At 54.7% G+C, this 13,162-nt stretch overlaps 2 protein-coding genes across 3 annotated transcripts; one reads left to right on the top strand and one right to left on the bottom strand.

Moving 5' to 3' along the window:
• Positions 1-529: 529 nt before the first annotated feature.
• AP4B1 (adaptor related protein complex 4 subunit beta 1) lies at positions 530-6,976 on the bottom strand. 2 transcript variants are annotated; one of them, XM_041427118.1, is made up of 10 exons: positions 6,750-6,976; positions 6,451-6,675; positions 6,244-6,374; positions 5,882-6,029; positions 5,144-5,640; positions 4,375-4,458; positions 3,382-3,485; positions 3,017-3,224; positions 2,270-2,554; positions 530-1,802 (listed from the first exon to the last, which is right to left on the bottom strand). In XM_041427118.1, the coding sequence occupies exons 1-10, from the start codon at positions 6,860-6,862 to the stop codon at positions 1,327-1,329; spliced, it is 2,271 nt and encodes a 756-aa protein (XP_041283052.1). In that variant the 5' UTR covers positions 6,863-6,976; the 3' UTR covers positions 530-1,326. The 2 variants fall into 2 exon arrangements, with proteins under 2 accessions (XP_041283052.1, XP_041283053.1); XM_041427119.1 differs by lacking the exons at positions 5,882-6,029; positions 6,244-6,374; positions 6,451-6,675; positions 6,750-6,976 and adding an exon at positions 5,824-5,870 and having other exon boundaries at positions 5,144-5,713.
• On the top strand, positions 6,924-10,768 carry DCLRE1B (DNA cross-link repair 1B). Its single transcript, XM_041427120.1, has 4 exons — positions 6,924-7,263; positions 7,366-7,510; positions 7,720-7,899; positions 7,988-10,768. Exons 1-4 carry the CDS (start codon positions 7,075-7,077, stop codon positions 8,827-8,829), a joined length of 1,356 nt encoding a protein of 451 aa, XP_041283054.1. The 5' UTR covers positions 6,924-7,074; the 3' UTR covers positions 8,830-10,768.
• The last annotated feature ends 2,394 nt before the right edge of the window (positions 10,769-13,162 follow it).

Raw genomic sequence — 13,162 nt, 5'->3', positions numbered from 1 at the left:
AGTGCTTCACCAGGAAGGCTTCAAGCCTGGAATGTGGCTGGAAGAGTCCAGAAAACAGCATGGAAAATCCACAGTTCCTCTTCACGCTTTTAACGTAGAATCCCGGAATGGTTTGGGTTGGAAGGGACCTTAAAGCTCATCTCAATGGGCAGGGACACCTTCCACTATCCCAGGTTGCTCCAAACCCCATCCAAGCTGGCCTTGGACACTTTCCAGGGATGGAAGTTCTAGTCTGCTTTCACATCAGCCCTCCCTGAGGGCAGGAACACAACACAGCTGTGGGAGCTGTCAGCAGGAGCCCTGCTACAGCTGGCTGGTGACTGCCTTTGAGTGCACCTGCAGGTTCACCCTTTACAGTAATTTGGCATTTGAGGCTGAGATTAATTATTGCCCAATTGCTCCTTAAAGCTTTGCTACAAGGAAGGTCAGAGGAACACCCTGTTGGGCTGCAGAGGTGCCCTGATCCACAGATCGCTCCATCCACAGCCCTGAGGGTTGAAGGAACAAGAAACTCCAGAAATCAGCCAAGAACGATTCATATTTTTATTAGGAAAGGCAGAAGTCTGTGTAACAGAGACAGGGATTCAGTGAAGTGCATGGAAGGCACAGTGCCATTTGAGGGTACAATCAAGTCAGTCAAAGAAACCAAAAATTACAAGAAATTGGGAAGAAGAGGATTAAAAGAAGCTTGTGCTCCTCACAGAGTACCTTAAATCCCTGTTAGATCAGTCTCACTGTGTACCTCACCCTCAATCAAGGAGCTGGGGGAGCTTCAGAGAAGGCAATTCTCACCTCAGTAACACTTTTCAGTTAAAAACCCACACGGTTCCAGCCAGCAGGATGTCCCCTGCCCGCCCTCCTCTGGCACAGCAGAGCTCTGCTCACTCCCAAGCAAAGCCACTACTGGAATCAGACAGCAAATTAAAACAAATCTAAAGGGAGCCAAGAATGAAAGATTCTCTTCTCACTGCACTGCTCCTCTTTATGTGAGGCAAGTGGCAGAGTCCTGGTGCCTCTGGTGTTTGGTTTGGTTTTTTTAAAAAATTATTTATAATTCTCAGGAAAAAACTCTCCAAAACACACCCCTGAATTCTGCTCAGCTCTGGTTCCACCGGTGATGTTTGTGCCTCATGACACCCACCACGGATGCCACCAGTCCTGTGACTCACACCAGAGTGACCCTGTCCTGTCCCAGCCCAGGGGGAGGGCAGCCCCTTCACCCTGCACTTTAAAACTACCAAACCAGCACTGGGTATGGCAAAAGGAGCCAGAAAAATCAACTTTTCCTGTGCCCTGAGCATGCATCCTGCCGGGAGCAGGGACCAGTCAAGACTCCAGTCCAGCCACTGCCTCCAGGACTGTCCTCAAGGCTGAGATGAAGGATTGCAGTGCCTCTGGCTTTGCTTCATTTTGCTTCACCGAAACCTGCAGCTCTGAATCTGCTGCCTGGAGCAGGAGCTCTGTGAGGAAGAGGCAGCCTGAGTCATCCTGGGCACTCAGATAAGCTTTCCAGAGCTGGGCTCCAGCTTTGCTCATGGCAATGGTGTGGATGTGCACCACATGAAGGGCTGTCTGGATGGTGTCTGCATGGACAGGCCCACACCAGGGCACAGAGAGCTGGCAGCTCGTGTCCAGGCTCAGCCAGGTCTTCTCAAACTGTTCTGCAGTCAGGGAAACATCAGGAATCAAGCTTAGGCTGCCTGCATCAGGATGAGCCTGGAGGAGTTCTTTATCCCCTTCAGACACTGGAGTATCAGGATGAACCTCGAGGACTTCCTTGTCCCCTTCAGAAACCAGTGATTCTGGAATGAAAGCACAGACCCCCGTGAGATGCAGCTCCCAGCTCCACAGAGCCCATCTGATGGAGCAGAGGGAAGCTGCAATCCCAGTGCCACCAGCAGCATTTCCTGGGCTAGTGAGTGACCAGCCACACACTGCACACCAAATTCCCAAAGCACTCTGACCTTCTTCCCAACAAACCCACGGGAGAACATCCTGGCTGATGATGTTATCAGATATATCCAGGATGATGATATCATCCTGGCTGATGATGCACACAGAGCAGCTGTGGCAGCCCCTGGATCCCTGGCAGTGCCCAGGGCCAGGCTGGACAGGGCTGGGAGCAGCTGGCACAGGGGAAGATCCCTGCCCATGGCAGGGGGTGGAACGAGAAGAATTTCAAGGCTCCCTCCAAGCCAAACCACTCTGGGATTCTGTGTTCTGCTGGCAAGGGGAGAATGGCTCCCAGAGGAAGGTGAGGCAGGTTTACCTGTGTCTCTGCTCCTGGAATCAGCACCAGGAGAGCAGGAGCAGGAGGGCTCCACAGGCTGCTGAGCGGTGGCGAGCGCCCAGCGCTCTCTGCCGTAAACCGTGGCCAGAGTGTTGAACTCCAGAGCCCAGGCATTGACAGGCTGCTTGCTCTGCTCCCCCAGGAGCCCCAGGGAGGGGTCAGACTTGGGGCTGCACAGGACCCTCTTCACTTCCTCCACCCCAGACTGCAGCAGGCGGTAGTAGAACAGCCCCCGGTCCCGCACGGCCATGTCCTGCTCCTCCTCTGCAACCACAGACAGCAACCCATGGAGAATCCCACCAGCCACGCTGCCCCAGAGCACTGACACTGAATTATTAAAACCTTTCAGGGGTACGGTGCAAGCCTGATTACAGGCAGGCAGCCAAAGGACAAGGGGGAATGGTTTTAAACTGACAGAAGGCAGGGTTAGATGGGATATTGGGAAAGAATCCTCCCCTGTGAGGGTGTCCAGAGCAGCTATGGCTGCCCCTGGATCCCTGGAAGGCCAGGTTGGACAGGGAAGGTGTCCCTGCTCAGGACAGGGGGTGGAACTGGATGACCTCTAAGGTCCCTTCCACTCTGAAGCCATGACTCCACACCCAGCGCGCCAGGGGCCAGGCAGCAGCCTAAGGCATGGAACCACCTGGAAGCAGCCTGGATGCTGACACAGCCTGGGGACACAGCCCTGCCAGCTCCCTGAGAGCCGTGGGGACACGGGGAACCCACCAATGCAGTAGTGGAGCAGCCTGCCCAGCGTGTCCTGGCACTCGGCGGGCCGGGCCAGGAAGAGCCGCAGCAGCGCCGTCAGCAGCTCCATCTTCACTGCTGGCAACGACTCCGACCTCACGTTCTCCACAAAGTCCTCCAGGACATAGGGAGCGTTCGGGATCTTCTCCCCATGGGTGCCCAGCAGCCAGATGAGTGCTTGTTTGCCCTGAGGGAACCACAGGAACACCAGCAAACAGCGGCTGTGTGCCACGTGTTGGCGGGAAATGAGCACGCTGGGAGAACAAATCTGAGGATTTCTGATTTTTGCCCCCAGTCTCAAGGCAAAGGGAAGATGGACAGTTGTTGTTCGCCCTCCCCCTCACCTCGCTGTCCTGGATGGTGTCCTCACAGCCAGGCAGGGCCTGGCACACGGCATCTGTGCACTGGGGACACAGCCAGGCCAGGTCCCGGAAAGCACGGACCACAGCTGCAAGGAAAACAAGTTATCAGCATCCCCCAAGGGTCATAAAAACCACCAGGGAAAAGAAAAAAAATAATTTCAAACCTCTCCCACTCAAGGGGCTTTGCAAATCTCAGCCAGGAGGGTCAGTGCCCTGCCTGAGACTGTGATTTGAGGCATCCTCCTTCCCAATCCCATGACACTGCCTTTGTCAGAGCAAAGCTGCACCAGGTCTAAAATAGAGCACTGAGACTTCAGATTGTTCCTCTGCTGGAGAGCAGCCTCTCTCCTGGCCCCTGCCAGCCTTTAAAAAGCCTCTGACTCATGATGCTTCAGACACACGAGGTTAGAATGACAAATTAAAGCTGACCCCGATTCAAAATGAGGCTCGTGAACTTTAGGTCGAAACTTGAAAGGTTTTGCTGCTCACTCAGACACAAAAACAGTTCCTGAGATGGAATTCAACAGCTGAGTGCAAGTGTGTGGTTTTCAAATCTGAGAGCAAGAGCAGTTAAAAGAGAACAGCAGGAACAGCAGCGATGTGAAGGTGGATCTGAGGGCAGAACAGAAAAAAGGAAGCTTGGGCACAACTGAATCAGACTATTATGTGAGGAACAGAAATCACAGCGATCTAAAAGATCTATTAATCATCTTGGCTCTCAAACAGACAGTAAAATGTCTCTGCTGAGCCCCTCACTCCCTGAGTCAGCAGGTGGCAGCCAGAAAGAAGCATGAACACAGCTACAACCATCTTCCCCTTTCCCACAGAGAAGGAACACACCTCACACCCCTCAACCCACCTGGAAAACTTCCACTGAAGGTGCCAATTAAACTGAAAGCCAAGAGCCTTTGGGTTTGGGATCAGGAGCTCCAGCAAAGGCACCTCCTGAGAGCATAAACCAGCAGCAATGGTTACCTGAGGTGATGTGCTCCTGCTGAAGCCCCAGAAGTTCTGTCAGAATCCCCACACACTGCTCCGTGTATGTCCTGGCAATATTGGCTGCAGGGATGTCAAAAAGACATAAAAATCAACCTTTATCAGAGTGAAACAGGAATCATGAACCCAGCTACCCATCACAAACTCTCTTTAAAGGAACAATCTCCCTCCTTTCCCTTCTGACTACTGTTGCTGAAAGTGTGGCCAAATGAGCTTGTTCTCCACACCAGGGACCTGTTCTTTTTTTTGGGGGGGCCAAGCCTCAGAAGATGTCTGAACTTTTCTTAAATGTAATACATTAAAAAAAAGGATTTTGTCATCCCCAACTTTCTCCTTATGAACACTGTAATAATTCACCTATTTTTAAAGCTCACAAAACCAAAACTACCACCTTAACTCTGGCCCCATCGCAGCTCAAAGGACAAGCAGGAGTCAGAGCTCCTCCACCCCCTGCACAGCTTCACTGAACACTGTAAGCTCATTAACAAGATGAAATGACACATTTTCTCCAGAGCATCTCCTCACAGCACAAGATCCAAGGACTTTCTTGCACAACCTGAAGCAGCTCAACGCCAGGACTCCTGAAACAATCAGACTTCAGAAACACCCTGACACAAACCACTCCCAGGTAAGCTGCTGTCCGTGCTGCTGCAGCACAGAGCAGCGATTTGCTGCTTGCCCAGGCACCCCTGAGCAGAGAACAGCCCCCCTGAAAGGTGCAGGGCTGCAGCCAAGGCACGGCCCTCACCTATGGCAAAGATCGCTCCCTGCGCCAGCTCCGCCGACACGTCGGTGCAGTAACCCTGCAGCTCCTCCAGCACCTGCTGCACGTTCTCATCGTTCACCAGCTCACACAGCACCTCCATCTTCTGGCATTTGATGTAGTGGGGCTCCGAGTAGGAGCAGAAGAACTTTTTGTAGTGGCTGCTGAAGTGGCCGGGCAGGCTCCTGAGGATCTGGCGCACGTGGCAGAGCGCGGTGAAGCAGAGCTCGCGGCTCTCCGAGGTGCAGGCAGACAGCAGCGGGCCCTTCACCCGCACCAGCACATCTGCCTGCACATCTGGGTACTCCCTGGCCAGCACCAGGAACAGCTTGGTGGCTGCCACCACGACGCTGGGGCTGCTGCTCTTGAGGTAGCCGTCGAGCAGGTTGAGGATGTCGAAGAGCTCGTCCTCGCTGCGGGGTTTGTAGCGCAGCAGGAAGGTGAGCACCTCGCTCTGCCCCCACTGGTCCAGGTCAGGCATCCTGCCAGGGGCACAGGGGGTCAGGAACATCTGTGCAGAGAAGGCTTTGTCCCCCAGGAACTGCCTCTCTGCATCTGCCCCCACTGGTCCAGGTCAGGCATCCTGCCAGGGGCACAGGGGGTAAGGGGGGGCAGGAACACCTGTGCAGAGAAGGCTTTGTCCTCCAGGAACTGCCTCTCTGCACAGAAAACGTGAGAACAGGAGAAGCTTCCAGCACCATCTCAGTGCCAAAGAAAGCAAACCTGTTGAGGAGATGATGGGCAATGGGTTTGTTGATGACAACACCTCCCTCCTTCTTCAAGATCTCTTCCAAGGCCCTCAGACAGTTCACGACCACAATGGGGTCCTGGTCCCGAAGCAAACTGTAGAGCTCATTCACCAGAGCACCATCTGCAAAGCACAGAGCTCCTGCCATCAGCATCTGCTGGCACACTGCAATTTTCCCAATCATTCATTAATTACCCTCCTCTTTCTCTCTCCTTCCGCCCTGCAGCCACGACAACACAGGGGCAGCACAGGGACCCCAGGACAGCCCTGAGGGCTGAATACACATCACCGACACCGCAGCTGCGTGTCCCCAGCCCCGCGGCCACCAGCCACTCACCCACTTCGCAGTCCCCCTGCAGCTTCACCATCTTGGCACAGCCCAGCACGGCCGCCCTGCGCACGTAGGACGCCTTGTCCCGCAGCCCGTTCACCAGCGGCTGCTGCAGGTACTCCTGGATCCCGGGCATCCTGCGGGAGGGCAGCCGGCCGTCAGCGGGGCACGGCGGCCGGGGACATCCCCGGTGCCCGCCCGGCCCCGGCGCACCTGAGGCCGCACATGGTGCGCAGGGCGAGCCCCCGCACGGCCGGGCTGGGGTGCGCGCAGTCCTTGCGCAGGGAGTTGACGGCGAGCAGCGCCAGCTGCGGCTGCCGCGGGGCCTGGGCGCGCACGTAGAACGACACCAGCTTCTTCTGCACCACGTCCGGCACCGCGCCCGCCTTCACCATCTCCGGGAACAGCCCCGACACGTCGGCGCCCTGCGCCATCAGCCTGCGCGGGGCGGGCACGGGGCTCAGCGCCGGATCGGCCCCCGGGCCCCGCGCCCCCCCCCCCGCCCGGCGTACCGGATCACGCGCAGCACGGCGCCGCGGTACCGCGCCGGGTCCGCCTGCACGTGCGGGTTCGACAGCGCCCGCCGCAGCTCCCGCTGCGCCTCCTCGCCGCCCAGGTACGGCATGGCCCCGCGCAGGTGCCGCTCCTAAGCGACGCTCCCGGTCCTGCTACGAGTCCCGGTCCCAGATCCAGATCCCGGTGCCGGTGCCGCTCCGCCGCCCCGCCCACGTGACCCCGGCATACGTCACGCCGCCCCGCCCCGCGCCGCCCGCGCGTGCGCGGCGCTTCCCGCCAAAACCGGCGTGAGGGGAGCGGGGTCCCAGGTTCACGCCCGCCATGAGCGGGACGGTGCTGGCCGGGACCCCCATCGCCGTGGACTTCTGGAGCCTGCGGAAGGCGGCCGGCGCCCGCCTCTTCTTCCTGTCCCACATGCACTCGGACCACACGGTGGGGCTGTCCAGTACCTGGAGCCGCCCGCTGTACTGCTCCCCGCTCACCGCCCGCCTCCTGCACCACCGCCTGCAGGTAGGTGTGTCCCGCCCGCCTCTGCCCTCATCGCCTGGGCAACACCGCGTGCCTGTCTCAACCCTTGTCATCTGCCCTGCCCTCACACCTCGGCCCCTGCAGGTGTCGAAGTGCTGGATCCGGCCGCTGGAGGTGGGGCAGAGCCATGTCGTGGGTGAGGTGACCGTGACGCTGATCGACTCCAACCATTGTCCTGGCTCCGTTATGTTCCTCTTTGAGGGCGCCTTCGGCACCATCCTCTACACAGGTACAGGGCAGGTTCCCTCAATCACAGAATCACAAAATGGGCTAGGTTGGAAGGGACCGCAGTGGGTCACCTGGTCCCAAAGCCTTGCTCAAGCAGGGCTGTCCCAGAGCACATGGCACAGACTTGTGACCAGATGGTTCTGAAATGCCCTCCTTGAGGGAAACTCAGCCCCCTCTCTGGGCCCTGCCCTGCCATCCCTTTCCTTGCAGGAGATTTCCGCTACACGAGCGCCATGCAGGGCGAGCCGGCGCTGAGGGGCCGCCACATCGACCGCCTGTACCTGGACAACACCCACTGCCACCCGGAGCGGGCCCTGCCCTCGCGGGCGCTGGCCACCCGCCAGGCTGCCCGCCTCATCCGTGCCCACCCGCAGCACCACGTGGTGATCGGTGAGTGCTGCCCTCCCTTCTGCTAGCACGGCCTCAGCCAGGGCTTGCGTCCCTCTGCCCTGCCCCTGAGCCGCTGCTCCCTTGGCAGGTGTGTACACCCTGGGCAAGGAGACGCTGCTGGTGGACCTGGCGCTGGAGTTCAGCACGTGGGTGGTGGTGAGCCCCTGGCGCCTGGAGCAGATGCGGCTGCTGGAGCTGCCGGATGTGTTCACCGCCGAGGAGGGCGCGGGCTGGATCCGCGCCGTGGACGTCGCCGAGATCCGCTGGGACGCGCTGGTCGCCTGGAACGCGCAGCACCCCACCATTGCCATCGTCCCCACGGGCAGGCCCGTGAAGGTCACCCACCCCAACATCCACCTCGTCCCCTACTCGGATCACTCGTCCTTTGAGGAGCTGCGTGAGTTTGTGAAGTGGCTGAAACCCTGCTCCGTCATTCCCATTGTGAAGGACAACATGTGCCAGGTTTACTTTCAGGAATACCTGAGCTCTGCTCCCCAGGTGCTTCCTGACTTCAGAGTCTCAAAGATTGTGCAAGAGCCTGGACAGCAGCAAAGGCGAAGGAGGGGGCAGAAACCCACAAGTCTCTGGAAAAGAGCCCTGGGGAGTTCTGTGCCCCGAGGGGTTGTTTATGACTCCCCAGAGAAAAATACTGGCAAACCTGAAGTGTTTACAGATGTTAAGGTTCCTCAGCACTACTGTGAGCCAGCTCTCTGCTCAAAAGAAGGGCGCACTTGTCACAGGGGTGACAAGGAAGAGCTGAGTGGGGAGCATCTGGGAGCAGCAGGAGCAGCACTTGTTTTCAGTGAGCACCTTGCAAGTGGACTTGCAGAGCAGTATTTGCTCACTCCCTTACATGTCCTAAAGCAGTTTTCCTCACAGAAGTTTGATCAGCTGGTAGAAGACTTTCTTCGGAAGAAAGACATGCCCTGAAAAATTGTGTGACGTTACTGGTGCTAGTGCAGCAGGTAGCAGTGTTTCATTCTGCTCCATGCTCAGGTTTCCCATTAGGAGAGAGGAGCTCAGCTCTGGGGCTCTACTTTCTTTACCTCTTTATAGAGGACAAAGAGGAAACTAGAGCCGGTTTTTACTTAAAAACTTACTTATTTTTTTATCTCTACATCTGCTGTGCCCCCACACTACGCTGGGCACTGTGGTCCCACTGTCTGTGTGCCTTGTGTCCACCTTTTGCAGTGACTTGCCTGTCCCCTGTTAGAAAAGTCACTGAGAGGTTGATTCAAGCAGAGCTGCAGAGGGTGTGAGCTGGTCTGCAGCTGAGTAATTAATGCCTGGAATGTGATTAAAGGAGCAAGGGGGGAATCTGAGAGCCTCAGAGATTCTCCTTTCTGTAAGTCTGTGATACCTCACCGATTATGAGCAGTTAATTCCAAAGTGAACTACTAATCTTCTGTATTGAGGTGCTTTTTAAAAATGCTGCTTAAAGAAATCGAGGAAATGAAGTGCCTTGAAATCAAATAATCTGTTTTCTATCTGTTAATCTACTAATTCTTCCAGCTTTTGCATCCAGCCAGCCTACTGCAGCTGGATGTTGTCCTGCTCTCCTGAAAGTGCCATCTCAATGCTAATTGTTAGTGCTTTTTCAGGTTTGTGGCTAGGAAAAGTAGGGGTTGTCTGGGTTCTTGAGTTGTAGGCTTTTCAGAGTGGGTCACTAAATTCTCTGCAGTCACTTGCACCTGTGAATTCTGTTTGATTGCAAAGCACTCCTGGTAACTGCCAGTGTTCTGCCTTCCCATTCTGCCTGCTCTTGTCCTGCAGTGGCAAACGGAATGAGAGATAATGAAACATCTGCCTGGTGGTGTGGTGTGATTAGTCTGAGCAGCATTGTTTGCAAAGATTGTGACTGAACAGCAGAACTAGCTCTGTTAGTTAGAGGTTGGGCACTTTCCCACTCTGGATCAGCTGCAGAGCCCTGGCCTGGCACAGGAAGTGTCTGTAGTGTGACAAACCACTGGGTGCCCACTGCAGCTGACTGTGCCAAACAGCACTGCCAGCCTTTCAAACTGGCCCCTCACATGGTCACAGGGCAGCTGGAGTGCAAATGGTCACTGGACACTGTCCTGGAGCAACAAACCAGTTTGTTCCTCAGCTCTCTTCATCCTCCTTTTAGTCCTGTCTAGGCAAAATGTTTCAGGGTTTTCTGAACATAGAGTCCTACAGGGCCTTTCTAAGTGGCAGTTAGATGGGCTGAATTCCCTGAATTGAGACAGAAAAGGAAGTTGGCTCTTGGAGGAGAGCCAGGCTTTGTGAAAAGCAGAGGTGCCCTGGATGCAGCAGTCACAAACAGGGCTGTCTGGAACAGTGAGAGTGTCGACAGCCAGAGTGGGCATGTTTGGAAAGCTGCTTGTTTGGCAAGCATGAATCCTGACTCCCAACCCTGTGCTTTCCCAGGCATGGCAATATTTATCCCTGTTGCATAAGGAGTGCCTGTCCCTGGCTCTGCCTGCCAGCTGCCACGGGGACATTGGAGGTGACAGAACAGTGTCCTGTGAACTTCACACAGGGCAGCTTGAGCCTCCTGCTGTGGGCCCTGTGTCCTGCTGCCTGGAGTTTTCTGGGTGGGTTATTTCCTAATCAAACTCAACTGCAGAGCTCCATCAGGTGGGTGTGAGTGGAGACACCTGCACGTTTTGTAACATGGAAAGACAGTGCTGTGCTGGCTGCTGCTGCTGCCTGGGAGATGCAGGCTGTTATTTAAATATTATTGAAATTCAAGTGACTCACTTGACAGGCAGGGGAGTGAAGCACTGCCAGAACTCCCAAATTCCAGGTCCTGCTTTGAGCAGCCTCTGCATGCTAGGGAGGAATGCTCACCTTCTGAGTCACTGCTCCACTTGGGCATGTTGCAAATGACCTGAGAGATCTGATGTTTTGTGGCACCAGCCTTTCCTCTTTCATTCTTATCATCTATTTATTAAAGTCAGTGAGGTGGAGAGCCTCCTGGTCAGCCTCTGGGCAAAAAGGAGTTGTAAATGGTAATTCTTTATGGGGGTAAATCTGAGCTTTAATCATGCACAAACAAGTGAACATTGCAGGCTTCAGAGTCTGGGGATCTGCATCCCATTTCTGTGTGCTCAGTTAAAGCTGCAGAATAAAACGCTGGCTTCACTTTCTAGAGCTGAAAAGGTAATTCCTGCCACTTGAGGAGGGAATTATCCATCATGCTGAATCAAGGAAACCTAAAATCTCTGTGGCTTTAAAAGGCAATAGAAGGCAGGAGAGATTTGACAGTTTGTTGGAGACCTTAGCCTCAGCACAGCAGGTGCACAAGGCATTTTTGTGCCAAACATTTCTTCCCTGTTAAGTGTTTAAATATTACTTTTGTGTGCTGTCCTAAAATGCTGGAAGATGAAATGTGGCCTTGTGGGGAAAATTGGGATTGCTGACTGTTGGGGCTCTTGGGCATCCTTCAGCTTCCCCTGAAGATGGGTTCAGTGATGGACCTGGCAGTGCTGGGTTAGTGGTTGGATTCTGTCATCTAAATTAATTTTCAACCTAAAAGATTTCATGAAGTCTCCTGGCAGTAGATATTTGGCTCTTACAAGCCTTGTTGTCCCTCACACTTGTCTCCCTGGCTTCCCTGTTTTCCTGGCTCCCAGGGGAGCAGCTGGAGTGTCATGGAGAGCAGGCTCTGAGCCTGCTGCTCCCAGCTCACCTGCACTGCTGCCCACAGGTGTGTTTTGCTCAAAGCAGTGACAAGGAGGAGCTGCAGCCCAGCAGCTGAGGGGAGCGTGTTTGGAGCCTTCAGTTATCCTGGCAGGGAACAGAACGTGCCCTGAGCAAAGTCCTCCCAAATCTACACACACAGAGCATGCTCCAGCTGCTTATCTCTGCTCCACAGTTGGGACCCAAGCCCCAGTGGGGGGAAACAGCTCAGCCAAGGCCTTGCAGAGGAAGAAGGAACAAGCTGAGTTCCCTTTGGCAAGTTTTCAGTGCTGTTTTACCAAGCTGTGATCAAATGCTGGCATGTTGTGAGGGCAGGTTCTGGAGCAGAGCTGCCTGGGGAGGGTCAATCACTGCTCAGTTGGCTCTAACTTTTCTAAACAGCAGGAAAGAGAAAGGAGTGCCCTGTTGATGCTGTGGAGAGGGGAAAATTGCTCTCTAGGTTGTTGTTGAGAGGCTGAGGTGAAACTTGCCTTGCTCCTGTGCTCCACAGAGACAAGTGTGTAATGTCACCTGGCAGGGAACACCCCAGAGCGCTGCTGGGCTGGCTTTCTGACTCTGCTTCCCCAATTACAAGGCCAAAAGCACTCCCAAGAACTTCTCCCTCCCCTGCTGCAGAGCTGCTCTCTGCTCCTGCAGCACAAGGGGCTTCTTTCCTAGATCAAAAAAAATGGCAATGGTGAAAGCTTTCCTTCACCAGAAAATAAATGAGTTTACATAATTACCCGTACGGTGTGTTGTCACTTTGGACTTTACTCCAAAGCCTAAAAATCTTAGGCTTTTTTTTTTTTCTGAAAAGGTACTAGAACATGTTGAAAAGGTTGAGTCCCTTTGATAATCATGTGAGGTGCTGCCTTCAAGTGAGCTTCAGTGGATGTTCTGTGCGTGTTTGTGATTCCTTCTGCTGAATTTGGGATGTTTTGCCGCAGCCACTGCCGTGCTGAAGTTTTTCTGGCTTTTATGGCCCTTGGCCAAACCCCAGCCTGAGGCACAAGCAGCCACGGGTTGTGCAATAAAACCTTTGGGACAGACCTTGACCAGGAGCCTCTTGGCTCTGGCTCGGGGAGGCTGGGACTTCCTGAGCAGATGCTGGGCAAGGTGAGGATCGTGTTCCATGTGAGCCCGCAGAGAACCCTGGAAGAGGACTGAGCCCTCCCTGTCTCAGGCACAGAGCTCCTGGGCAGTGTTGTGCTGGAGGGGTTCACACTTGTTGTGCTGCTGTTCATGTAAACAGCTGTGAGAGTTTCTGAGGTTTCCACAGATCACAGAATGGGTTAGGTTCCTGCTGTGGGCAGGGACAACTTCCACTACACCAAATTGCTCCAGGCTCTGCCCAGCCTCGGACTCTTCCAGGAAGGGGGCAGCCCTGGCTTCTCTGTGAATCTGTGCCAAGGCCTTACCACCCTCTGAATAAAGAATTTTTCCCCAATATCTAATATAAACCTACACCCAGCCTGAATTGTAGTAAGACTACGTGTAATTTTTATTTTTAAGTGTTGTCAACTTTTGCAAGAAAGCCAATAAACATTTCTGTAACAATGGCTTTAGAAAAAGCTGAATTGGAATGCTGTGGAGTTCTTGAGTG

Source organism: Onychostruthus taczanowskii, unplaced genomic scaffold, assembly GCF_017590055.1.
Source record: "Onychostruthus taczanowskii isolate IOZ18803 unplaced genomic scaffold, ASM1759005v1 scaffold97, whole genome shotgun sequence".
NCBI classification, from domain to species: domain Eukaryota; kingdom Metazoa; phylum Chordata; class Aves; order Passeriformes; family Passeridae; genus Onychostruthus; species Onychostruthus taczanowskii.
The sequence above is the reverse complement of the archived record's forward strand: the minus strand, read 5'-3'. Positions and strand labels throughout refer to the sequence as shown.

What these genes read in the sequence shown, in the direction of transcription:
- AP4B1 (XM_041427118.1), bottom strand. Translation starts at nt 6,862, where the DNA reads ATGCCGTACCTGGGCGGCGAGGAGGCGCAGCGGGAGCTGCGGCGGGCG. An exon ending in ACACCATCCAGGACAGCGAG is followed by an intron (nt 3,225 to 3,381) that starts GTGAGGGGGAGG and finishes TGGTTCCCTCAG; the next exon opens with GGCAAACAAGCACTCATCTG. An exon ending in TTCCAGGAGCAGAGACACAG is followed by an intron (nt 1,803 to 2,269) that starts GTAAACCTGCCT and finishes CTTTCATTCCAG; the next exon opens with AATCACTGGTTTCTGAAGGG.
- DCLRE1B (XM_041427120.1), top strand. Translation starts at nt 7,075, where the DNA reads ATGAGCGGGACGGTGCTGGCCGGGACCCCCATCGCCGTGGACTTCTGG. An exon ending in TCCTGCACCACCGCCTGCAG is followed by an intron (nt 7,264 to 7,365) that starts GTAGGTGTGTCC and finishes CGGCCCCTGCAG; the next exon opens with GTGTCGAAGTGCTGGATCCG. An exon ending in GCAGCACCACGTGGTGATCG is followed by an intron (nt 7,900 to 7,987) that starts GTGAGTGCTGCC and finishes CTCCCTTGGCAG; the next exon opens with GTGTGTACACCCTGGGCAAG.